Source organism: Panthera onca, chromosome A3 (genome assembly GCF_046562875.1).
Source record: "Panthera onca isolate mPanOnc1 chromosome A3, mPanOnc1 haplotype 2, whole genome shotgun sequence".
Classification (NCBI taxonomy): domain Eukaryota; kingdom Metazoa; phylum Chordata; class Mammalia; order Carnivora; family Felidae; genus Panthera; species Panthera onca.
Window position 1 is genome coordinate 136,141,838 of NC_138341.1, and position 25,844 is coordinate 136,167,681.

The 25,844-nt window shown below is 56.1% G+C and overlaps 1 protein-coding gene across 3 annotated transcripts; it reads left to right on the plus strand.

Annotated features, from left to right (window-relative positions):
- Positions 1 to 120: 120 nt before the first annotated feature.
- Positions 121 to 22,055, plus strand: EDN3 (endothelin 3). Of its 3 annotated transcripts, XR_013554469.2 has the most exons (6): positions 121 to 586; positions 1,227 to 1,515; positions 16,923 to 17,096; positions 18,050 to 18,127; positions 19,150 to 19,353; positions 20,452 to 22,055. XR_013554469.2 is itself a non-coding variant. In XM_078443900.2 (5 exons), exons 1-5 carry the CDS (start codon positions 535 to 537, stop codon positions 20,449 to 20,451), a joined length of 597 nt encoding a protein of 198 aa, XP_078300026.1. In that variant the 5' UTR covers positions 124 to 534; the 3' UTR covers positions 20,452 to 22,055. The 3 variants fall into 3 exon arrangements, 2 of the variants coding, with proteins under 2 accessions (XP_078300026.1, XP_078300024.1); XM_078443900.2 differs by lacking the exon at positions 19,150 to 19,353 and having other exon boundaries at positions 124 to 586; positions 20,448 to 22,055; XM_078443898.2 differs by lacking the exon at positions 19,150 to 19,353 and having other exon boundaries at positions 125 to 586.
- The last annotated feature ends 3,789 nt before the right edge of the window (positions 22,056 to 25,844 follow it).

Consider the following 25,844-nt stretch of genomic DNA (forward strand, 5'->3'; position numbering starts at 1 on the left):
GGGCCTGGGGGAGCGCGCGCGGGTGCGTGTGCACACGCGCGCGTGTGCGCGAGCGTGCGCCGCACGGCCTCCCGGCCCCGCCGCGCCCCCCCCCCCCCGCCCCCGGCGCGCCGCCCCCGCCCCCGCCCCCGGCCGGCTGGGTGCGCCTCGGGCCGCCGCGCCGCCCGCCGCCCCCCTCCCCGCCCCCCGCCCCGGCGCTGGGAGGCGACCCCCGGCGCGCCCCGGGTTCAAAGGCCCCGCGCGGCAGCCCCAGCCCCTCCGGGGGGCGGGGAGGCGAGGGGGTGGTGCGGGCGCCAGAAAAGCCCGAGCCCACAGCCGGCCCGGCGCGGCGATGGGCAGCGCGCTCTGACGCGTGTGAGCGGCGCAGCCAACTCCCGGCCGGGGCGCGGGGCGCGGGGCGCAGCGAGCGAGCGAGCGAGCGCCGGCCTCGGACCCCGCGGCCGGAGGGCGAGGCCGCCGCGCCGGGCCCAGCGCCCTTTCTCGGCCACAGGCGTCCGTGCCCCCGGCCCGGTGCCCCGCGCCCGATCGGGGTTCATGGAGCCGGGGCTGTGGCTCCTGTTCGGGCTCACGGTGACCTCCGCCGCAGGTAAGCGGGCGGGGCGCGGGCCACTCCCGGCGCGAGCGCACACAAAAGGACCCCCGGGCCGGGTGGGGCGGGGGGGGGGGGGCGCGCGGAAGGGTGCGTGGTGGGGAGCGGTCCCTTGCCTGGGTTCGCCCTCCCACCCCCGGAGGCGCCCGGGGGCGGGCTGGGGCCGGAGGTTGGGGGTGGGGGCCGAGCGGGGCACCGACCCCCCCCTCCCCCCGGGGGGGGGGCCTCTGGAGGTTGCGGCCCACCGGAAAGCCAGAGATGCGGCCGGCCCCGCGGACCGGGTTGAAGTTTCCACGGAGTTGGGAACTTTTCAAAAAAGTTTGCCAACTGTTCAGAAACTGTGCAAAGACGATTGCAAAGTTTTCAACGGGCGCAAGTACCTTGCGGACTTTGCGGAAAGTGAAAATAGCTTGCAAGCTTTTCCCCGAGTCATGCACGCAACTCGTAAACTTTTCCGAAACTGCCCGTAGCGTTTGCAAACTTTTCAGAACATGTGGCAGAGCTTGGAGGCTTTACAGAAAGTGCAGCAAGTTTGGTTGTCCCTCTCCCCCAGGCTCTTGGGAACGGTGGGGGTGTGTGTCGGGGTGGGGGTGGGGGGTTCTGCACGCTCAGGAGCCCCTCCGTCTACCTCCTGCAGGATTGGTGCCTCGCCCCCAGCCTGGGGACGCTGGCAGGAGCGGCGTGCCTGGGGCCCCGCCTGCAGCCAGATCCGAGGGGGACATCGAGGACGCCGTGGCCACTACAGCAGTGCAGAGTCCGAGTCCCAGAAGCCCTGGGCAGGAGCAGGAGCCAGGGCGGTTTGGGGAACAGGCACCCGAGGGGGGTCCTGTGCACCGCCGAGCAAGGCGCTGCACGTGTTTCACCTACAAGGACAAGGAGTGCGTCTACTATTGCCACCTGGACATCATCTGGATCAACACTCCTGAGTGAGTCCGCCCGGTCCTGGGTGGTGGGAAGTGATGACAGGGCTGGGGGCTCCCAGGCCCGGCCCGCATCCTCGCCCCCCCCCCCCCCCCCCGGGAGCGCCTTAGCCCATTCCTGCCAGGTCAGCCGGGAGCCTGCCCTGGCACGGCCCCCAGCTCTCGCCGCCCCCCCACCCTGCTCCCCACGCCGCCGGCTCAGGCCGGGTCTGCAGGTCAGGGATGTGTCTCCTATCCCCTTTGAGGGCCTGGCCGGGAAGAAACCCAATCTCAGAGTTTCTGATCCGGTGGAAGGGGGAGCCCTCCCTCTGCGAGAGGTGAGCTGGCCAGAGGGATTAGACACCTGAGAAGTCTTTCTTCGATTGAGGAAAGTTATCTCCTGCCCCAGGGGCTAAGTGGGGCCCCTGCCCCCCGACCCTGCCAGGCTCCAAGGGGTTTCAAATTCCTTGAAAGCAGCGTGCTGTCCAGAGAGCGCAGGGGTGGGCCTGGCGGGGCCCGGTGGAAACTTCCCAGGCAGGGTGAAATTCCACGGGCACCAGGCTCCTTTCTTCCTGGGGGTGCAGTGCCGACTGGTCCTGCCACAAGCTGGCCTCCGTCACCCAGTGTCGCCCACCGCCACCTACTGCCACAGACGGCCTCCCCGTCTCCCCTCCAGCCCCTAGGGACTCTTACTGTAGGACCAGGGCAGTGCCACCTGGAGTCCTGGGGTCTGGAGTCCACCTTCCAAGGCCATGGGTAGAGCGTGCGCTCTGCCGTGGGAGGATTTGAGTGTCCCCCATTCACTTACTCGATTTGGGAATCTCCTTCTGCAGAAACATCGCCTTACAGACAGTAAAGAGGGCTTGACCTTGCTCTGGTCACCTGCCTTCTGGGCTTTGTCTCCCCCGAGCTCTGAAATCTGGGACTCCGTGTTCGATTCCCCAGGTGTTCTTGGGATCTCTTGGGACCCTTGCTGGTGCCCTACTGGGGATTCCTGTTGAGGAGCTGGTGGTGAATGGGGACTTTTCGCTGGGAAAGGCGACTTTGCTGCTGTGTTTGGGGCCACCCTGATTCATGTCCCCCACGGCTTCCTTCCTCCCCAACCTCTGAGCACGCTGGGTGACAGCTTTGATGGGCTCACCTGCCACGTTTCATGAGCCCCTGCAGAAGGAGGCACCGAGGAGGGTACACCTGAGGGGTCAAATAGCTTTCAGACCAGGTGACAGGATCTCTAAGCACATCCGGGGTAGGTCTGGAAAGTGACCCCATTATGCCAGAGCGGCAGACGGGGCCAGCTTCGCTGAACCACCTCGACACTCACACGGGGGTCCCAGGCTCAGAAGGACCCACGCTCGGTTTCACGCCGTCTGGAAATTCTTAACACTTTTTGAACCAGAGGTTCAAACCAGAGTTTGCATTTTTATCCTGGGCCCCACACGTCATGTAGCCGTGCCTAACGGTAGAGTTGGCTTGGTGGGCTGTGTCTGGTCAGGCCCCTGTACAGTCCCCCTCCTGTGGGAAACCTGGAGGTGATGTGCGGCGGGGGAGGAGGTCCCCGACGGGACTGCCACGGGTTGCCTCCCGTTCGCGGACACTGATCGGGGTCACGTCTTCTCACAGTCCCCATCGCCCTTGTCTTTTCTGATTTCTGCCCTCCTGGCGTCGTGACCAGAGTATCTTCGTAGAATCAAGGACTCGGGACAGTCAACACAGGACTGCGTCTTGCCTTAGCCAGGGGCCCAAGCTGTGCATATAGAAGGAGAAAGGAGAGTCGACTGAATTAGGGGCAGCGGGCCTGGGGCAGAGGAGAGAGGGAGGGGGGCAGGAGCGGGTTCGGAGACCTCCCCCCGTTCCCTGCTTGTCACCGGGCTCCTGGCCGCGGCTGGAGGCCTGATTGCTTGAAATGCGCCCAAGGGGCTCAGCAAACGCCCTCTGGTCTGTTGGCAGCCGTGTCTCGAAATTCCGAGTTGTCTCGTATGAAGCTGTGGGCCTTTGACTTGTTTAATTTTTTAGGGCGGCCGCCTTGCTGGCGTCCTCCCTCGCGGTTTGACCTCTTCCCCTCTTTCCTGACCCCGATTCATTTTGAACACTAGGAAAGAAGGATGAACTATGGTGTTTGAGAGCTCTGTGTACAAAAAAAATGACAGCAGACAGATGGGCACTCTGAAGTAAGACAAGCAAAATCGCTTTCATAGGGAAGCTTTCTCCAGATGCTCTGCGTCCTTCCTTCTTTCCCCCACCACTCCCCTCGCCCGCCTCTGTCCTTCCCTTTCTTCCCTTCTTTCCTTCCAAAACTCTATAGATTGGTAGACAGGTCCATAGACATCTCGGACAGGACGGGAACGTGAGAAAATGGGCTAGGGACAGGGGATGTGGGCCTTCGGAGGATGGAGGAAGGACACGTCGCCGAGCTGAGCCACAGGGGCGACGGTGGGGAGCAGCGAGGTCTTTTCCGGGTCCCTGTCCGTTCCTGCCCCCGCCTCCCGTGGTAGACCCTCCCGGTCTGTGGAAACTTCTCCCGTGTGTGATGTGCATTCTGGCCTCGCCCCTGTGCCGGGAACCGCAGGGGCCTTGATCTTCATGCCTACGTCGAGAGTCTTGACTTTGGGTGACGTCGCGGCGCGTGACGTCTTCCTTCCTGCGGCCCCTCGTGTTGCGCGAAGACAGACCCCACAGTCCTTCTCTGCCTCGGGAGGACATGGGCAGGCGTTCCGTGAGTGTGGTCGCTCGCGCCGTGTCCGAGGACCTGAAAGCTGCAGGTGGACCGTGCGAGGTACCGCCGAGGCCCCTTCTGCATCTTCGGTGGAAAGTCGACGTCCGGTGAGGGCTCGAGAGACCAGGTTCGCAGAGCATCTCGCGGGTGGAATTGCTGAGGGTGTCTGGCTCTGCCACAGACTTTTACGGGCTTCCTTCTTGCAGACCGAGCTCGGCGAGCGCTGTCTGCCGGGTGCTAGACCTTCGGGACCGCCGGTTGGCTTTGCTTAGGTCCGGCCGCCTGGCGCTTCTTCCTGTCTTCGCCGTCACTGAGGTTCGGGTCTGCCGTGCTTCCTCCCACAAACAAGGCTTCTTGTTCCAGAGTGCGTGCACGCTCTCCAGAGGCCCGCGCATCCCAGCAGACGCGTGCGGGAACGTGGATTTTCTCGGGGGGGTGTGGCCCGTGACTTGCATTCAGCCTCTAGGAAGCGTGTGGCCGGCCCCAAAGAGGAACCAAATGTGTCCTGGGCAGGTGCACTTCCTGGGCTTGTGGAGGCGCGGAGCCACGGCACAGGGTGGTCTTCGTGACTCCCCTTGGCCATGTCGGGGAGCTTTCGCCCCTCCCCCAACAATCCCACCATCGCCCACAAAAACGGGAAAAAACCCTCCAAATCAGAGAAACACACGCCCCATCTTAGGATCGCGGAAAGCTTGCCAAGAATAAGATAACGAGGGAAGAGGTGGTGAGCAAGTGGCGTGTGTGCTTACACACATGTACACCTGGGGCCGTCCTCTGCGAGTGCTTGAGAAACAGAAGTGTCCTCGAGCCCAGTGGGGGATTGTACTGGGGTCGCCAGAGAGAAAGAACTAATAAGGACACGTGTGTGTGCATGTGTGTGTGTGTGTGTGTGTGTGTGTAGAGATGTCCGTGTAAGTACGCGCACATACGCCCACAGGAGGCATTCTGGAGGCAGAATTCTTTCCTCGTCAGGCACCCCGGTTTTGTTTTGTTTTGTTTTGTTTCCACTAAGGCCTTCGACTGATTAGTTGAGGCCCACCCACATTACGGAGGGTAATCTGCTTTGCTCAAAGTCTGCGGATCTTAACCTTACATCTAAAACAAATACCTTCTCGGCAACATCTAGACTGGCACCTGACCAAGTATCAGGGTACGGTGGCCTGGCTAAGTTGACACATAAAATTAACCCCTCTGTTCCTCCCACTCTGTTCCCGAGAACTGACGGCACCTGCCGTCTGTTAATCGCTACGAGGACATAGGGAGAGGCGTTGTGTGCTGTGATGGGGAGCGTGTTTTCCAGACGCAGCTCTGGGCCGCGTGAACTGACCAGGGGGAACGCATTTATGAAGCGGGTCGTGCAGATGTGTGCAGTCTCGACTGTGGCGGAAAGTCTGGGATCTACGGCCCCTGCTTGTGGGAAGGCGCCAGACGCAGGCACTCTGCCCTGTGTCCTGGCTGGCTAGCGGACTGACTTGGGTGTGGTGACCCTCTCTGAGCGCCCCCTGGGTAAGGTGCCAGCGCCAGTGGGACCCTGGGGTGGCGGCCTCACAAGATGACCCGCCCGCCACCCTCGCTGCGTCAAAGCCTGCCACGCTGCCTCGGCCCAGCGGGAATGACGTTTATTTTGGGTTCTTTTCCTCTCCCAAAGAAGTAGAACAAAAACGATAATGATGACGGTAATTAAAAAAACACTTGAACTTGTATTTTAATGTAATTTAGCACAAAAAGGCAACGCTGCCTTCGTCGTTGCCTCCTTTGTCGTTCAAGAAGGTCACGTTCACGTTTGCAAGAAGGGGCATCCCACGCGTTAGACCGTCCCAGGGAAATGGACGCACTTGGGACCCAGCCTCCTGCCGATGCGAGGCCCGCTGTCCACCCGCGGTGCGACCGCCCGCCCCCTGAGTCGGGACTGGGCGTATTGTTGTGGGGATGCAGCTGGTGAGGCGGAGGGTCAGAGTGTCTCTGGCCGTCGTGATAATCACAGCGACACAGACGACGACGATGGCGGCCAGCGTTGACAGAGACCGACTCCCGTGTGTAAAGACGTGTGACAGTGACGCCAGAAGGGAGAGGGGACACGGAATACAGTGAATATATCGCCAAGACACCGCCATAAAGATAACGGTACCACCTCTAGGCCGCGGCCAGTGCCTCCTGCCATGCCCCACGCTGCGGTTGGGGGGCGCCCGTGAGCAGAAACTTCTTGCTCAAGTACGGCTGAGGTCACCTCCTTGGACCGGCCGCCGCAGGTCTTGCCTGGCCTAGGAGTGGGGGGTGGGGAGGGGTTAGCACTGAGCGAGCCACACCATCTCCGGCCCTCAGTGGCGCTCCTAGAAGGTCTAACTGGCATTGCGTTAGCACGAGGTTGACAGAGCTGGGGGTAAAGGTGTGCCTGGCTGCCTCCAGCTGCCGATAAGCGGCTTGATAAGGACACTCCGGCCAAAGGTTATTCCAGGCTCCGTGAGACTTGGTTCCGCCCTTTGGGCCCCTCCTTGCTTTCTCTCGCTTCCCTGTCCCCTTGGTAAATCATTGGAACGTTTGGGGCTTGGCATTCTGTGTAGGCGTTGGCCTGGGGCTCCCCTCCGTTAGTGGGGAGGTGGGGACAGCCACCGGGGTCTGTCATTTCAGGATAATGTGAACGGCCAGTTTGGAACCTGTTTGTTAAGTGCCTCATGGCGAGGTCTCCGTAAGGGGTCTGTCCGAGTTCTCCTGTGCTCGCCCGAGTAAACGCCGGGCCTCTGATCCGCGGGGACGACCCTGCCCAGGAGCCGAAGGGGCTCTGCCAGGAAGCGATTCCAGGGGTAACTCTGCGCGCTGGTTTACAGAAAATAATTCGCCTTGCGCCTGCGAGAAGGACACGGGAGAGAAGATGCTGTCGGCCAGACTGGACGTGAGTTTGAACCGCTGACGGTTTTGCTTGACTTTGTGAGCCTTTCTCCCCGTGGGAACCGTGTCTGTCTCCTTCGAAATCTGGTGAATGTTTAGATCCTAGTTTTGAGTTCAGGTACTGTGTCCCTGGGGACACTTCACGGCAAGATACGTCTTTAGGAGTTGAGGGCCTTGGGGCTAAGCCTCAGTTTGTTGGAGAGGTCGGTGCACGGAGGGTGACCTCACTGTAGGGGTCGCTGGGCCCCAGAGCCCCTTTCTGTGCCCCGGGGTGGGCGTGAGTAGGCCGGGGGGTGGGGTGCAGGGGCAGAGACGGGCTTGGTCAAAGCGCAGCAGATCCCCACGATGACAGGGGCTCGAGGCGAGGGGCAGTTTGCTTTTCAGCAAGAAAGCGTGGAAGGAAAGGCGTGACCCCGTGTGACCCCGGGGGGGCGAATTTGGGTTTCTGCTAGATGAAAGGGACCTCACAGCTGGGAACTTGGCCTTAAATCTGAAGGCAGGTGAAAGGCTCTGACATCTCCTGTCTGGTTTATTCCTGCAAGAATTTAAAACAAAGGAAGCTGGGAAGCAAAAGGCGCTTTCCTTCAGGAGGCCCTGTGGCTGTGCTGGGGCCTCGCCCGGCTTTTCTGCTCCAGAGCCCAGGCCCGGGCCCCCCGGGGACCCGCCGCACCACCGCGCACACCCCCAGGCGGCCCTGCGCGAGAGGCACTCCGCCTTCGGCAGGAGATGATCTCTCATTTCTGTGTCACCTGTCAGATGGAAACGTGGTGCCTTGAAATGGGACACGCGCACTCTTGCCCCTACTTGGGACAGGAAGGGAGAGCCGTCTTACTGCCAAGGGAGGGCTGCGTGTCCGGACAGCGGGACGGGGTATCTGTCTGCCTCTCTCAGCCGCCCCAGCTTGGAGCCCTGGGGAGGCCAGAGCTTTTGGAGAGCTTGTCCAAGGGCTGGGAGGTGCAGACCTTCCCTTGTTCTATGGGCTGCTCAGGCCCGACCGGGCAGGAGGCCTCGACACACAGTAACCCCAGAACGGGGCAGCCGGGGAGCCCTGTGTCCCAGCCCAGCAGTTTACAGAAGGAAACATTCATTTCAGGAGTCCCTGAGAGGCACGAAGGCCAAAGTGGCAATGGTGCAAATGGCCCATGGCGGGGTGTGTGTCCGGGGGGGACAGCTCCACCCACGCCTCGGGGAGCGTAAAAGTTCTGCCAAAGGTCAGAAGCAAGTCAGCGAGAAAGCAGAGGTGTGTGTATCTCTCCTGGACTGTTTCCACGGGTGTTGAGCAGGGTCGAGGATGGGGTGAGGCCGGTGACATCCCTGAAGGTGTGCCCAAGCGTCCGTCGTAAAGATGAATGAATGTTAATGCGGTATTTAAAAAAAAAAAAATTAAAGCAAGAAATTCATGATCAACAGAGTATCGGCATTTGTAATAAAGGCAGGACTGGACATCGCTTACCCGGCCTGCCCCACTCGCCTTGCCCTGACCCCAACATTGAGCTCTCGGTTGGCGGTAAAGCCCGTGTCTCTACAGGGACTCAATTATTCTTAGTTTGTGATAACTGGCCGATGGATCAGGGCTACCAAAAGGACGTGACCCAAGGACGCAAACAACTAGATCAGGAGGAAAACGAGTCTTTATTATAGTTGCGCTGGAGAGTAGGTCTTTGTTCAGTCGGATTTTCTATCCTTACGGTGAAGTTTCCTGAAAATTAGCAAGAGCGTCTTCTCTTACTGTGGATTCTTTAAAGGGATGTGTGATGGCGTCTGTATTTTCTTTTTTTATCCCTCTGCGAATACCCCTCCATCCCTGAAAAAGGATCTGCTCCTTATGTTACCTCCACTGTTTCCACTGCTGGGAACTATTTTGAGCCACATCTGTGTGGCTTTGCATAAACTTATAATGAGGCCGTGCCAGACAGACGTGGAATTGCCCACATTTGCCCCGGAATCCGTTAGGGTCACGGGGGGCTGGGGAAGGAAACCCCACGTGCACGCTTTCGGGCCATACGAGATGGAGGGGAAAACACAGATCTGCAGGGTTCCGTAGATGGCTTCGTGCCCCACATAGCGGAAGGCTTTGTCTTCCCAACTTCTGTTTTGAGCCGTAACTCTCAAAAACCTCACAGCACACCATAAGCACGGAGCATTTTTCTGCTCCCCTTTCCTTGGACCCCTCGTGCCTCCAGATCTCCTTCCGTGGGTGTGTGCTGTGTTTGGGAAGAATGTGCCTGTGTCCCAGGGAGCGGGTGCTGTGATAAAGTCTGTGGCTTCGGTGTTATTTTTCAGCTTGTTCAGATGGGAAGAGGACACAAGAGCATGTAAACAATCTAGGCCAACGCGTGGTGGTGAGACCCTGGAGTCTGTTGGGGGACAGGGACACCCCCCCCCCCCGCCGCCCCGCCATTTAGCTGTGGTTTTATTGCTGGAGTGAAAGGTCGGGACTGCTTCGGCCAATGCTGTTTGGAGACGGGGTGATGCAGGTGTCTGGGGATCTCTAGGTGGAGTATGGAGATGGACAGACATTTCCAGAGGTCCAGCCAGCCCTTTCCTTTCTCAGGCTCAGAGGAAAGGTAGTCCCCGGGGGCTCTCAGTAAGCTGGTCTTCCGTTTGGACCAGAAACCTGGGTCAGCCTAGCGACCCTCTGGAGTCCCCTCTGGTGCCTCAGCCATTGATGCAACTGGCTTTTCCATCGTGCCACTGGTGTGGCCAGCAGGAGCTCTTGTCAAGACATAGATCTTTCACTTCGAGGAATCCGGAGACCCCTTCTCTCCAGGAAAAAACCCTCTAGGAGGGGCCAGTTGAGGGCAACAATAGAAGTCCGATAAGTCAGCCAAGAAGGCAGTACATTTGGGAGATGGGGTGTAGCCCAGAAATAACGGCTCATTTAGAAGTCACGCCTTCCTTCCTCTGTTCATTCAACACGTACCTATTACTGAGATAATTGAGGTGTTACTGAGCACCACGCTGAGCCAGATGCTACGTGTGTGCGGAAGTGAGCAAGACAGAAGTGATCAGTGGTTCCGGTTGGAGAGGCCCAGTTAATTCTGATCAGGAGGGACAAGAAGGAAGCCAGGAGAGATGTAGAATCGACCATCATTCTTGGGTCTTAGTGATGGGGGTCAGCCCTTCGCAGACTCTGAAAATGTCTCTTATTCTCGTAATACTCCCAAACAAACAGCCAAGTCCTGGATAAGCTCAACCTTTTTTTTTTTTTTTTTGGGTGGATGAGTGTCCTAAAAAATAGTTAACCACCAACACACAGCACATTGCTGACTTTTGATATTTCTAAACACTGGAGGATCACTGGCTGTTTTCGAGGCTGCGGGAGGAGGAAGCTCCACACGGGCTGGTGGCCGGGCGAGCGGTCCGCCTTGGGGTCTTTCGACGCTGGGATGCAAGGATTTTCTGCAGGGGAAGCAGAGCTACAGATTGCCCGTTCATTTCACGTTGTTTGTGAGCATAAGATTTGTGTCGTCCCCTTTCGAACCAGAAGGCACGATGTGTATCTTCTGCTTGTATAACAGGGTCGCTGAGGAGCTGTATTTCCTGGTCTGTTTTCTTTCCTGGAGGCCGGAAGGGCCCCCTGTGGGTTGTCTGGCACGAGGCCTGGCCCGCAGCAGACTTGCACAAGCATTTGACGGGTGGATGAGGGATGGATTCGCTGGAGGCGAAGGCTTCCGAGGTGGTCAGCTGAGTCTGGGGCTCGGCTCCGGGCATCTTGAAACGGAGGAGAGTGAGTGGTCCGCCTGCTTTAACCTGCCCAAAGCGCGGCGTGATTCAAAGCAAACATTTCACAGTGGGCACACCTGGAGGGAAAGGACTCCAGCCAGCTTAGTTTGCTGGGTTTTGTCCTGACTCTGAACCCACTCGTTTGTGCTTTGTTGCGACGGAGAAAATTTCCGGCAGCTGGAGACACTCTGGGTCTTCCTGTTGAATCCAAGAGGTCACGGTCACTTCAGGCGCAAGAAAGTGAGTTCCGGATCAGCTGGCCGTCACTGGTCACCAGCCACGGAAACCTAGTCTAGACTAATGTGGCATAAAGGACATTTATCGGAAGGACACGGACTGAGAAGAAGCGTCAGAAGCAGGAGGGGGACCGGGACTGCGGGCCCAGGGGCTCAATGGGATGGACGAGGCAGCGCGGGGCCCCCTGGGAAACGGTAGCTTTCCGATCTCGTGTTGCCCCACTCGGGCGTCTTGGGAGAGACAGGATCCCATTTGCCCAACTCGGGTCACCTGCTGAGTCCTCAGGGGCAGGTGAGGCACATTGATGGACGGTCTCGGGGAGACCTCACACGGGAGGGAAGGATAATCCCCCAGAGGAAAGGTAGGCGCTTAGATTCCAGGAGACAGATGCAACCAAGCTTGGCCTCAGGCTCTAGAGGATTCCAGGCTTTCAAGTCCTTTAAGAGGGGTCCTCCTGTCTCTGGGCTTGCGTCCCCCCCTGCCTTCTCACCTTTGGGCTCAGCGGGTGCACTGGGTGCTCGTGGACAAGAATGGCCATAGCCCGTGGCTACTGTCTCCTGTCTTACTGGTCCAGAGTTCTTTCTTCACAGTTCTCCCCGGTTAGGGGGACCAAGGCAGTGAGCGAAGGTAGGTCACACTTTCTTCCTTGCCCAAGAAGACATTCCTAAGCTCGGGACTCGCCTTCTGTGGAAGGAAGTTCGGGAGACCTGAGATGGGGCGGTCGTTAGAAGGCGCACTGGGGTTGAGAAGTGGTTTCTCCGGGGAGTGGCGGGAGGTATCTGATGACCGTGCAGGGTCGGCCGGCGGGGTCACACCTTCTGTACAGTATGTTCCCTGGGCCCAAGGGTGAATCTGCCTTTGCTCCCCCTCTCAGAAGGAAGAATGGGAACAGAGGAAGTAGAGCCTCAAATCGACATTCCGATGGAAGTGAAAACAATCTGTTTGTGTCAGAGACTGGAATGTGGGCTTTTTAAATTGCAAACAGCTCTATTTATAAAAATGGTGTCGAGGGCTGATCTTGTCACTCTGTGACATGTGTGTCCTGTGACCTGTCTGACCCGGTGCTATGGGACAGGCCACCAGACTCAGATGCCCACGAGGGCCGGACAGGTAACACAAATGAGCAGAAGGAAAGGTGTTTGCAGGGATTGGGGCAAAATAGAGCGTTCATGCCCCATCTCTGACTTTGTCACTAGGCTTGTGATGACGGTTGAGCCATGTTGGGGATTGGGGTTGGTGTTGATACAGCCTCTAGTTATCTGAGAGAAGCTGGAAATCGGGATGTTCAATTTCATAAAAATTGTCAAATGAAAAGAAAAACCCTCTGTTGATTGGATGAAACCCATAAATTGCCAAATTGCCAACCCCTATGGTGGATTAAAGCTGTGTGTGAACAGGGCCACTTTGTCTTGTCTGTCTTGTTCATGGATGTTCACCCAGAGTCCAGTCCAGTCTGATATTTGCTGAATGCTGCTCAGTGGGGTGGGGGGAAAAAACTGGGTTTTCAACGACAATTTGATAAACTTTCCTCGGAGATTAGAATTTGGTCAGTGAATCTCTTTTTGCTGCTTCTGGCTGGCCCCTGCGAATGTCTCTATCCCTCCTTTAAAGTTCAGGTATAGGGGCGCCTGGGTGGCTCAGTCAGTTGAGTATCTGACTGCGGCTCAGGTCATGATCTTGCGGTTCGTGGGTTCGAGTCCCGCGTCGGGCTCTGTGCCGACAGCTCGGAGCCTGGAGCCCGCTTCGGATTCCGTGTCTCTCTCTCTCTCTGCCCGTCCCCTGCCCGTGCTCTGTCTCTCTCTCTCTCTCAAAAAATAAATAATAAAACATTAAACAAAATTTAAAGTTCAGGTATAGAAGCCAGTTTCCTAATCAGAAAGATGGAGATAACAAATCCATTTATATGAGAAGGCAACACTGAACTTAAAAACAGAATCTTTAAAAAAAAAAAAAAAGGCAATTTTCCTTATTTTAAAAACTTCTTGCAGAGAAAAATCAAGCGCTTCCCGTGCGCTATGCAGGTGAAGGATGAGCACAGGGGATTTGGAAGTTTAATATTTAACAACATTCGTAGATGACATTTAGGAAAAAGTGGTAAATAAGGAACACCGTGATAAATAACACCGGCACCGCCGTCCCCCATCAATAATGAAGGTACGTAGGTGGCGGGACAGTTTATTGCACAGACAGACACCATGTGAGACGCCGCGTGTGAAGATATGCCGGAAGGGTGTTCTGTCTTGTCTAAGAGCATTTGGATTGATCTTCTCGTCTGCGTCTCCTTTGTGTGGAGCTCTTGTGTTTTAACCGAAAGCCGAACAGAGGAAAGAGCTGCCTACTTTTTGCAAAGAACCGCCTTCTCCAAACCCTACTGTTGAGCAGTGGGCTAAAGCAATTGGCCAGAGAGGGTGCTGGGCAGGGGTTCTGAGCCGAGCGGACTTCATTTTCATCGGTCCACCATTAGGTGCTTCCAATTCGCTGTTCGAGAAACGTTAAAAAGTGCGAACGGGCACCGAGACGAGTGAAACCCAAGTGCTTGTTGGACGGGCCGTGTAGAAGGACAGAGCGGCCGGAAGGAAGCATGGCAGAGGACGGCATTGCTGCGCCTTATGGCGCTCTGGCCCCCTTACTTACCCGTTTTTATTGCTTGCTCACACATCTCAAATGCAGGCGGGGTGGGTGGGATTTTCCTGCCTGCTAACAACTCACTTGAATTCCCAGACCAGATGAGTAACAATGAGAGCTATCGTTAGTTTACTGCTAGCTTTTTGCTGACTGTTTCGTTATGTAGTGCAGTGTGTCACTCAGTCTGTCCAGCAGCCCTTTTGTAGGTCAGGAAACTGTCAAGAGGGTGGAGTGATCATCATGTAAGTGCTTTACGACATAAAATGCAGTCACCAGCTCAGCTTTCTCTGTGCTTTGTGTACCTGGCACGTACCCGTATATATTGGCTTATAATGTCTCCTTGACCTGGTTTCGTAGCCCCGGAGTGTGTGAACTCCTGAAGACCTTCCTGTATCCCCATCACACTTAGAATGATGCTAGGGACACATATATACGTACGTATGTTTTATACGCGTATATATGTAATGCTTGACAAATGTTGGAGATTCTCATGAATTTGTATATATATGTACGATATCTATACGTAATATATATGTATAATACATATACATTATACACGTATTTGTATAATGCTTGGCAAATCTTGGAGATTCTTTGTAATGAATTTGTGGTTATTGAACCTTTTAGGTTGGAGAGGATCCTGTCTTATCAGACTGGATTCTCACAACTCCTCCCATTTGCTCAGCCTCGTGCTGGGTCCATGGCAGGTACGGCAGAAGAGACCAGACTTCTCCTGTTGAGGAGCTGGTGAGTCACCTTTAGATCTGGACCCTCAGGTCCCCTGCGCTGGGCCCTCTGGGCTACAGGGCTGCCTCTGGCCCTCCTCTGGCCATGTCTCCTACCCCATCCGAGGAGTCTATGGGACTAAGCGTGTACCCCTTCTAGACCGCGTTCCAGGTATTCAGGATCCTGGAATCCTTTACCCAAATGTCCCCAAGCCCGCTTCCAGGGCCCGTGCGAGTATCTTCCGGAGTCTGGCACCCAGGGATGGCACAGGGCTCCAGGCACATCCCCCAAGGTCCACAGTGTGGCCAGGGGGTGGATGAGGCCCCCTTGGTGTGGGACTGAGCGGGATGGAAGAGAAGGTGTGAACCTCCTTGGGTGGCCACGCTCCAACACAGCTCCAGGATTCTAAATTCAAGCCCGGACGTCCAGGGTGTTTTGAAGCCATGTTTGTTCAGGTAGGAAGGTAGAACTGTCTTACTTAAGAGCTTATCAGGTTAATTTAAAACCTTCAGATTGTCGGCCCATGCCTCCATTGGAACTGGAGCCTCGTTAGAGGCCGGCTTTTCTGGGGTCTGGACCGCCTTCTAAACCCTTCGTTTCTGCAGCCTCTACCCTCCCCAACCCCTCCTGGAGCTCAGCCAGCCAACCAGGAAGGGGGAGCATGCTTGGACCCCCAGGGCTTGGAGCAGGGGTTTCTAGGCCCAGGATAGGGGCGGGGGGAAGAGGAGGGGGCAGTGTCTCTCTGTGAACATTCTTTGAAAATTGCAAGGACTCATTTGCATACGAGCTCCTTGCACTTGACTGCTGGGAAAGCGCTTAGCTTTGCTCTATTAACAAATACTGCGTTGCCTTGTTTCCTTACTTAAAACACTTTGGAGTGTTTTCGCCGAAGTCGAGTGGCTGTGCACACGCAAATGCACCATCAGCTTACGGCAATTTCAAAATCGGAAGTCTTGCCGTTGATGGAAACACGGGAGCGTTGTTATTCCTCGTGTGTAATTTTCACCAAGAAATGGGGACCGGGTTCAATGTCAACGCTTTGAGATTTAAGGCGGCCCTATTACCGGAAGAACATACCTTTAGCCAGATCCCGCCTCACGACAGTCTCTGCTGTGCTGCCATCCCACTCCCGAGAAGAAATGGGATTTTGGCAAAGGTTCGGCTCAGAACGGGGCTGGATTCTGCTGGCTTTCTCCATTTTGTGAGCCAGTACCGAGGGCAGGAGGCAGCCACCTTCTACCCATTGGGAAGGAACCTGCCACAACGCGGAGCACAGACACAAGAAGATGAATGGGGAGGGGGCGCTCCTTTGCTCTGGCCTCCGACCCAGCAGGGGGGGGGACGTTGGATGTGGGTTCCAAGCGTCAGGTCGCGAGGGGGCGCTCCCACCCCCGCTCCGCCCCCACCACCCCGAAAAGACTCCATGATGTTGATGTGTGTTTCAAATTAAAGTAAATCCAATTTGATTTTATTTTGAGAACCCAGAGAGGATGTCAGAATCCCCTTTGAGGCGGGTGATTGGTGATGCTCTGTGGGGCTCACAGAAACCAAGGTGGCTCATCTTGGAAAACCAGGCCCTGTTGGAAAAGTAACTTTCCGCCACATGAGCTTTCTCTGGTTATTAGCAATTTGTCCCCCAGTCCCGTTCAATGGTGCTAATGAGTTAAGCATGTGCTTTTAATTTTTCCCACCACACTGCCGCCTGGCTGTCTTCCCCCTTCTCTGGAGAGTGACGGTTTGGATGTAGATGAGCATAAGAAAAAGACAAATGTTAATTGTTCCAAATGACACCGACAGCCTCGTCCAGCTCCAGCCATAAGTGAGACTGGTAAACGTTTTCAGACTTCTAAATGAGATTTTTTAAATAAGCCTTTCCCCAAGGACAGTTCCATCCCTGCCTCTGATGTTTGTGTATTCGAGGAAACCCGTGTTTGGAGGCCAGGATGTGTCCATAATGGCCATAATTACATTTGTGTATTCCCGTTAATGCAGACGGCGAGGCGATGTGCGCACACGAGAAATTGGCTGTTTGGCGGGCAGGGCACGGCCGGCCTCGGGCTGGGAGCTGGGCAGGCCTCTTACTGGTATGGATGACCGGCCCCGGGCGCTCGCCCAAGGATGAGGCAGACCAGCGTGTGTGTCAGCCAGAATGTCAGTGTCTGGGGTTCGGGCCCGGGAAGACAGCCCAGAACCGCCCTCGAAGGACCCGGGCCTGGGGGCGCACCTCGAGCGCCGACACCTCCTCCCCCAGCGCCCCCCACCGCCCTACCCCCTCGGCCCCAGCCCCCTTGCTGGGGGCTCGGGGAAGACGGCTGAAAGGTTCCCTGCACAGGTTTCCTGAGACCCAGAGCATGGGGGACCGCGGGGACACCAGTTCTCAAGGTGTCGCTGGACCCCACCTCTCTTGCTGGATCCGCGGTCTCCCAGCCCTGGCCAGCTCCGCCCCCACGGATGCCACCGGAGTGGGGAGGCCCATGGCGCTCGTCCACACGCGGCCCTGACGCTGCTCTGTCCTTTGCAGACGGACCGTGCCCTATGGACTGTCCAACTACAGAGGAAGCTTCCGGAGCAAGAGGTCCGCGGGGCCGTTCCCGCAGAGCCCACAGCCGTCCAAGCGGACGCTGCGCTGCGCTTGTGTGCGGAGTCGGGACAGCGCCTGCCTGCACTTCTGTACCCGCACCCTGGCCGTCAGCAGGTACGACGTCCCCGTCACACTCACCCCCGTGGAGCTGCAGCTCCGGGCGAAAACAGGCTGGGAGGGTCTGACTGCCGCGCGGGGCGCGGGGCCTGGGGCAGGAGGGCTTGGGTGCGCCCTGGCTGGTGTGGTCCAGTGGGCTGCACACCGCACGTGGGTGCCCTTGGCTCCGGGGGTGGGGGCGGGTGGGTACCGCGTCCGGCCCCCTTGCTGCCTTTCAGAACAGAACCCGCAACGTGGCCCTGGCCGCGTCTGGTCTGCAGACACACTTGTGGACCGCACGGCAACTTTGCCAAAATCTCAGTGAGTTGCCAACGTTTAAACGTTGAAGAATTACCCACCCTTGCCACACGCGTATTTTTAGCTTCGCGAAGAGCCGCAGATGGGACGATCTGGCCGCAGGAGGGCCCCGCGTTCCCTCCTGGCCAGTATAGGCTGGAACTGAGGGAGCCACTCACCTCTGAGGGGGATGCGCTGCGTCCATTCACCTGTATTTGCACATCACCTCACTCTGGGGACTCCTTGAGTTTGAGACCCTGTAGCCCTAACTCTGGCTGCCGGAGAGAGGTTTGTGAATCGGCGCGGACCCGGCTAAATGGGCAGACTGCGGGTTTGACGTGGGACGACCGTTGACACGGGCGTCCGCTCAATAGGCAGGTGGTGGCCTTAGTGGTCAGGGACCCAGGATTCGCTGTCGGAAACCCCGGGGCCAACTGCGTTCTTCTTCTTGACTCCTTCACATCTGATGAATAATTGAGGGAGTAGACGCTCTACTTTGGTAGAAATCCACCCACCGGGGGCTCAACCTTCAGAAACCGTGCCTGAGATGTGGTCTTTGGGGAATGTGCTACCGTGCCCGTTGGTGGGGAAGAGCAGGTCCTGATCTGACGACCGAAAACCAGCCAGACAGAAGTACAGGTCGATTCATCCAAACCAGCTCTCTCTCCCCCCAGGAACTCAAGGACAGCAGAAAATCCTGACGAAGAGGAACAGCCAGCCGGCGGTGCCGATGGAGGCCTGCGTCCGAGGAGGTGAAGATACTTTCTGAGGCGTCGCACCCTTGGGGACAAGGAGGACGTGAGGGTGGCGAGTGATCTGTGAGGGCAGCCGGTGGGAGCCCCACCACGCGTGGGGCGCTGCACCCACAGAACCGGGCCTCTGGTAGACTGTCCCTGGGGACAGAGCAGGCTGAAGCTGTGGACAGTCACTGTCATTGCCCTGCCCCCGGCCAGCCGCTCTTGTCACGGGAGTTGACCCCTTGCCTCCCCTGTAACTCTAGAGCAGTGACATCCGGCTCTGGGTTTCGCTGGGCCTGGACACAGCTTGCTGACCCCTGCTGCTCGGAGACACCTCCCCGCCACCCCCCCCCCCCCCAGCCCCGCCGCCTTCCCTGCCCAGGCTCAACTACCTGGGCCCATGTTTCACTTTTCCCGAAGCAACGTGTGGTCCTTACCGCCCCCCACCCCCCACCCAAATCATTTCTTGTTTTCAGCAGCTGATTCTGGATGGCGGGTGAAATCTGGCAGCATACCGTCTATGTCCCCCAGTCGGGCTTATGATTTTTTTTTTTAACCTGCTTGTCTTTTTTGTATGAGAGATTCTGAGGGTTTCCTGCAGCCAGACTCGGTTTACTTGTCATTCTATCAATCAGAAATTGTTATTAGTGGCTCGCCTACACATGTGCAATGGGACGGTAATTTATGTCCATAATAATAGCCTGGAGGTGGCTTGGGTTCCTACAGGGACTGATCAAGGGGAGATTAAACCCTGCTCAGTATACAGGAGGCTTTCCAAATCGGCGGCAGTCGCTTCTAGTCGTCCGGAGAGATCCGTCAGCATCTGTAATACGAACGGAGAGGAGGGGGGCGGGCGAGGCGGCAGAGAGAGGCCCCGGGAGAGCGTGAGTCAGGCCCCAGCTGGTCCCTGCTTTGCCTCTTCTTGCTTTGTTCTCTCTCCCTCACCCCAAACCCACGCTCCTCTCGGCGAGGACGGGCTGTGATTAAAACCATCCATCCTTTACATCATTTATTCATTCACTCATGCATTCATTCAGCAAAGATGTGTGGTGCACCTGCGACATGCCGGGCAGCGCTCTGGAAGTCGGGGACGCGGGAGGGGACAAGGCGGAGGGGCTGCGTTTGCGGAACTTACAGAATGTGGGGAGCTGACCGCAGACAAAAACACTCGTCCCCCCTCCCCCATGGGGGCTTCGTTCCAGAGCCCTCAGTGGAGGCCAGAACCACGGACACGCCCATAGGTCCTGCATTTTTCCCTACACACACACACACACACACACACACACACACACACACCTCTACCAGGACGTCGCACTGATAAATCAGGCACAGGGAGAGAGTAACTATGATACCTGGTCATAAAGTAGGACAAGTATGGCAATCTCCTGTAATAAAAGTCACGTGAGTGTGGTCTCTCTTTCTCTCCCAAAACGTTGGGTTTGTACTCACCCCCCTTGTCACGAGGAGAGGTGGTAAAATGCTGCGTGAAGATGTGAGTGAGCTGAATACACAGGCCTGTGACACAGCGCGAGGTTACTGTTGTCCTCCTGACGCTGTGTCGGAAGGAGGAACATCTACTTCCGGGCCGTGGTTGACTGTGGGTAACTCAGGAAAGCAGGGTCGGGACAGGAAGTGCCAGGGCTGGGGGTTGCAGTTTGGGATTGGGTGGACAGGGCGGTCTCCTTGGCAGAATGATCTGCAGGAAGTCAAGGGGTGAGCCAGGGGGATGATGAAGGGGAGGAGAGTTCAGGGAGGGAGAACAGTAAGTGCAAAGGTCCTGTGGTAGGAATATGCTGGGTCTGTTCAAGGAAGGCCAGAGAGCCCCGCACGGAAAAAGCGTGAAGTTGCTTTTGCTGTCGCTGCTCTTAACTGTTCCATTGAACGTCCAGAAGGTGAGGAAGCACGCACACGTGTCCCCACTGGGGCCTGGAAAGGAGACTCTTCCCAGGTTTTCACGATTCACGTAAAGCTCCCATAAGAAGCTTTACGTGGGAAGAAAAGTCTTTTCTTATAAGCCATGGTCCCTGCTTTCTTGCAAGACTCGACTTAATAATTCCCAGATAAGCATTCTCAGATTGGAAGCTGCCACCATCCTGAGCTTGTGATAATCAAAGACGGGACCAGGCTGTGGGGCACCTCCCAGCGGCCGCCTCTGCTGGTGTGATTCATTCACACCTTCCCGGGTGGGTGGCAGGCTCTGAAATTGCTGGTGGGAAGGGTCACTTCAGAGCAGGGGACAGGGCTAGAGAGGGAGCTGAGAGATGTCCCCTTTTCCAGCCGGTAAGCGCTCTCCTTCGTAACGTACCTCTTTTTCTCTTTTGCCCCTTTCTCCAAGATAGGCTGAAGTCCGGGACCGACCAAGCGAGCAGGCCTTAGGCCTCTGGCATCACGTGCTTGCCCGGCGGCGGGCCCCCCGCGCTCTGCCTCCCGCTCTGCTGTGTCAGGAACCCCTGCGGACACAGGCCAGCAGCACCCCATTTCTGGGAGGCCTCAGTTTCCGCTCCTTCCCGGTTCCCGTTCCCAGCCTCTTGGAGGACCAGGAATGAGTTTTGCCTGGTGGGGGGAAAACCCACTCAGAAGGTCCACACTTAACAGTTACACCCCTCACCCAAGAATGCCCCAGCCCCAACGACCCGGTTTCTCTAATGGGTAAAATGATCCCAGATGTGCCCCAGAGCCTGACGTCCGCGGCTCGGGTTTCATGCAGGAAATTGTTTTTGGAGCGCCGTGGCACATCCAGCCGCTTGCTGGCTTTTGACTTCTCTTGGAGTATAAGTGGGCTCCAGGCTGACTTTGCAAATGTAAACACGCGTCCCCTTATAACCGATGCGGCGGGAGCATGCGACGCTCCCGTCCTGACATCCAGAAGGCACGCGCTGTGGGCTAGTGAGGGCGCCAGGCGTCGATTTTGAATGCGGAGCGTAGCTTTGCAGGAGTTGAGGACTTTGAAGCTTCTAGGAGGATTTAGACAGCGATTTTCAGGTGTGCACGGTACCCACTAGAAGAATGTATCTTTGAGAAAGAGAGGACAAGAGAAAAAAGAAACCTTGATGTTTGTGACGAGGAAAGAAGAACACAAGTACGTGTGGGCTTTGAACCCCGACACGTGCGGCCGCGAGCCTGTCCTCGATCAGGTGACCTTCTGAGCCCTCTGCGGACAGGCAGGCCAGGCACTTCCCAGAGAGCCGCAGTAAAAGCCGCCGGCCTCCCCTCTAGGCCATTGGGGAGAATATTCGCTTTCATGAACAAATGTGGATCTTTGGGGAACGGCTTCAAAATAAGCCACAAATGCAAACTCTTTGTAAATTATGTAAATTCCTATTTATCTGTGTAATTGGCAACCGCTGGGGATTGTAACGCCCCGCAGGTTGCGATCTGTTTCCGCTGTGCTTTTTACGGCCGGCCCAAGATTACCGTGCGTATCCGGCAAAGTATTTGGTGCCAACGTCATTGATGCAGATGCCCCCCCCCCCACACACACACCCGCCCCCAGCTGGCAGACAGATGAGAACCCACATGGGAGGCATGCCCAGGTCACCACGCGGGGAAATTTAAGGTGGTGAACGACAGAGCGTTGGCCTTGACCAAATGCTAAATTCTGCGTGCGTTATTTCATGAGCTCTTACGGATAGAAAAGTGAGTACCTATCGCCCGGAAAAGGAGGCAGTGCTTTGCTAGCAGGACTGTGTACAGTTTAGAGAAGCAACTATTTATTGTGAAACTATTTCGATTCCTTTATGTGGATCTGTTCAAAGTAAAGCCGCTGTGTATATATAGACAGATTTTAAATTGTGTTCTGGATCCAAACGCATATTCCTTAGAGCTTGAGTTACATTTTTAAAACGCATAGGCACCGTTTGGCTCTGTGGCAGGATGCTATCTTGGAGAGAAATTCATCCGTTGTGCTAACACTCAGAAAATACTGTCAAATGCATAATAAAAAAAAAAATCTAGACGTTTGCTCTGATTTGTGGGTTCTTCTCGCTGGTGTTATATGCCTGCTTACACATCAACTTTTCATGGACCTCTGGAGAGGATGGAGGGAGTTACAGTCCAGGAAGTAGAACTCATCCAAAGTCAATTATGGAGGGAGGCAAACAAGAGCTGCTTGGATTTTAAGGAAGGAGCGGGATTTGGGGACCATCCGAGGAAGAGAACCCAAGGCGGTTTCGGAAGAGAGAAACTTGGGGAGAGAACTGGCTCCTTCCTCTGGCACCTGTCCCGTTCACCTTGGTGGCACCGCAGAGGCCATGGGAATGCCAGCACAGGAGTCCGGGGACGGAGCGGTCACGGTCAGCAACCTGCAGTTGACCTTCTCAGCCTTTCAGATGGGCATTGCCTTTTGCTTTGCTGCTCACGGTCTGTGGGAACGAGTAGGCTCAAGTGACCACGTTTTGTTCGATATCCTCCCAGGTTGCAATGGTTTTAAGCCTTGAGGACGACAAGGGCGCCTTGGGTGGAGGGGGTTGGAAGCATCCGGAAGGATTTGGATTTTCTTCATTTTCTTGTCCCCTTCCCCTCCTTCCTCCCGTTTCCTCTCTCTCTTTCTCTTGCCTCAAGGATTGGCGCCTACCAGGGGCAGGGAATGGGACAGACGCTCAGCTAAAGAGCAGTGAGAAACCCATTGTTCTGAGCGGGTTTGATCACATCCAATCTGAGAAAACCCAAGAGCCTCTCGTTTTAATTAAGCTCATTTTGGAGAATTTTGACTCGGATGAATCGGTGGCATCAGCCCTAATTTTTCTTCCGCAGGATGCGAAGCGGCTCGGGAGGGGCCGCCAGGGTCCACAGGAGGCACGCGCAGGGCCCGAGGTCGCGCTGGCCACCGCCAGACTGCAGACGCCACGGGAAGCAGGAAGAGAGCTCGGCCGGGAGCGGTTGAGGCCCGGGCCTGCCCGGCGCTCCTGGGATCGGGGTGGAGGAAGAGGAGGGGAGTCCGGGACGTGGGGGGCGGGGCCAGGGCGGGAGGCAGACGCCGGGCTCGTGGGTCACGAGTGGAGGACTTTTCTAGATTGAGACGGCGGAGCGCCGGCCAGGCGTGGGCCGTCCCCGCCAGGTCGTGCGCCCGTGAGGCCAGCAGGGAGGGCGGTGGCATCTGGAGAGCTGGCTTTGCCACCAGATCATCAAAGGGCCCAGCCTTAAACTGGGCCTCTGTTTCCTTGTCTAGCAAATGGGTATGGTAATACCAGCCTGCCTACCTCATTGCTTTATCCAGAGGTCCACGGAAAGAAACAATCTATGTAAAAAGGTTTTTACATTTTTACATGTTTGAGCATTTATTTTGAGAGAGAGAGAGAGAGAGAGAGAGACCGAGAGCACGCACGTGAGTGGGGGAGGGGCAGAGAGCCAGGAAGGGAGAATCCCAGGTAGGCTCCGAGCTGTCAGCACAGACCCTGACGTGGGGCTTGATCCCACGAACTGTGAGCTCATAAGCTGAGCTGAGATCAAGCATTGGACGTTTAACTGAGCTGCCCAGGTGTCCTGTAAAAAAATTTTTTTAATCCTAAACTCACAGGAGGCATTAAGATACAGTTTCCGATTCTTCAACGTTTGACCTGAATTAATCCCTAGCTCCTAGTTTTTACCAAAAGTTTCTCATGGAAGCACATCTTTGAATTTAGACTGTTCCTCAAAGTAATAGAATTTGATTTATAGAAGTTGTCAGGATAGTTGATTCCCCCCCCCCCCCCAGAAGATATATATTCTCTAAATCTCCAAATTCTTTTATATGAATTCTTAAGTATCTCACAGCTTAAGCAAATCACCTGCCTGTTATTCAGACCATTATAAACCCACTTGGGTCCTTCAGTCAGTGAACATGCAATTTCTTGTTTCCTTGCTGGCAGGAATGCTCGGAATTATTGAGATCTGACTGGTATTTAGTGCAGGGAAATTTAAGAGTTAGTAACCGTCAGGGGCCAGAACGAGTGACTGCAACTAGGCTTCTGCCAGGCGTGTGTCGTTAATCCTCCCAGCGTTCCAGAACGACGTACTGAGTAAATGACAACAGGTGAGGTGATCAATGGAGGAGGCCAAGGTGTCCCAAACAAGCCCCCCTCTCCGAAACAGGTGACCGTCTCGTAACGCAGTAGTGTGTCAGTGTCGAGAAGGTTTGTGCTTTGTTGTTTTTACACACACCCCTAGCTCACAACTGCCTAACACCCAGGAAAGGGTCCCAGGAAAGAGGGGCCCGGAGCTGGAACCGGACATTGTGTGCCTCCCCGTGGGTCGGGTCTGGTGCACACATGGTAGGTGTTCGCGGAGTACATCCGAATGAGTAAACACCCGTGGAAATATCGAGGCCCAGAGGGCTGGAGAGTACCTGTCTTTGGCTTTGTGGGCCGCACGCGTCTGGGGCTGCCACTCCGCCACCGCGACGACCACGATCGGTAATCCATAGAGAAGGGCGCCGCCGCGTTCCAGAAAAACTTCACGCCAGGAACAGCCGGTGGGCGGATTCGGCCAGTGGGCTCCTCCCTTCCCGGCCCCAGAACAGACAGTTCTGTGAGTCGTGCATTTTCTGTGTCCCCGTCCTGCAAGTGTCTTTATGTTGGTGTTTCTAGGTGCTCGTTTGGCTAGGGTATCAGGTTGACTGCTGTGTCCTCTCGGCTGTTGGGGGACACATTCTCTCCTGAGGTCAGGCACGGCCGGCTAGCCGTCTTCGCTAAGACCCACCGCTCTCCCGGAGCCGGGCCTTCGTCTTTTCTCTCTGGGGCCTTCAGGACTTTTCCTCTTTATCCTCGATGCCTTGCGGTTTCCGGAACAAGTGTCTCCGTGGGCGTGTTTGTTTCCTCCGGTTTATAGCAGTTAGCAGTAGCTGCCCGGACTCTTCTGTCTGGGGACCGCCATCCCCCAATCCTTTTATTTATGTACTTTTGAAAGTCTTCACTTATTTTGAGAGAGAGCGCGGGCGGGCGTGCAGGTGGAGAAGGGCAGAGACGGAGAGAGAATCCTAAGCACAGAGCCCGACGCGGGGCTCGAACCCACGTGCTGTGAGATCATGACCTGAGCCGGAGTCGGACGCCCAACCGACGGAGCCACCCAAGCGCCCCCGAACCTTCCTTTTAACGCTTGCTCCCCAACGCCACTTCTCTGCCTTGTCCTGCCTTCTCCGGGGCACCCACGTATGTGCTAAAATATGTACTGCATTTAAAGTACATCCTTTCTCCGCTTCTCCCTTCCCTGCGTATCAGATATTCTTCTTTTCTTTCTTAATGTGAGTCTGAGTGTAGTTTTGAAAATCCAGACCTATCATTAGACTATATTTTAGGTCGTCCGGAGAGCACGTTATCCCGTAAAGCTGACCGGCTGCCTGTGACTCAGCAGATGTTGCTAAGGGACTCTGCTAGTGCAAGGTGCCTTGAGGAGCCCCAGCGAACACTACGTTCTCCCATTTGTTCAAAGTCTGTGCCACCTTTTTAAAAATTTATTTTAATTTAGGGGCGCCTGGGTGGCGCAGTCGGTTAAGCGTCCGACTTCAGCCAGGTCACGATCTCGCGGTCCGTGAGTTCGAGCCCCGCGTCAGGCTCTGGGCTGATGGCCCGGAGCCTGGAGCCTGTTTCCGATTCTGTGTCTCCCTCTCTCTCTGCCCCTCCCCCATTCATGCTGTCTCTCTCTCTGTCCCAAAAATAAATAAAAAACGTTGAAAAAAAAATTAAAAAAAAAAAAAAATTTAATTTAATTTAATTTATTTATTTTGAGAGGGAGAGAACATGAGCAGGGGAGGGGCAGA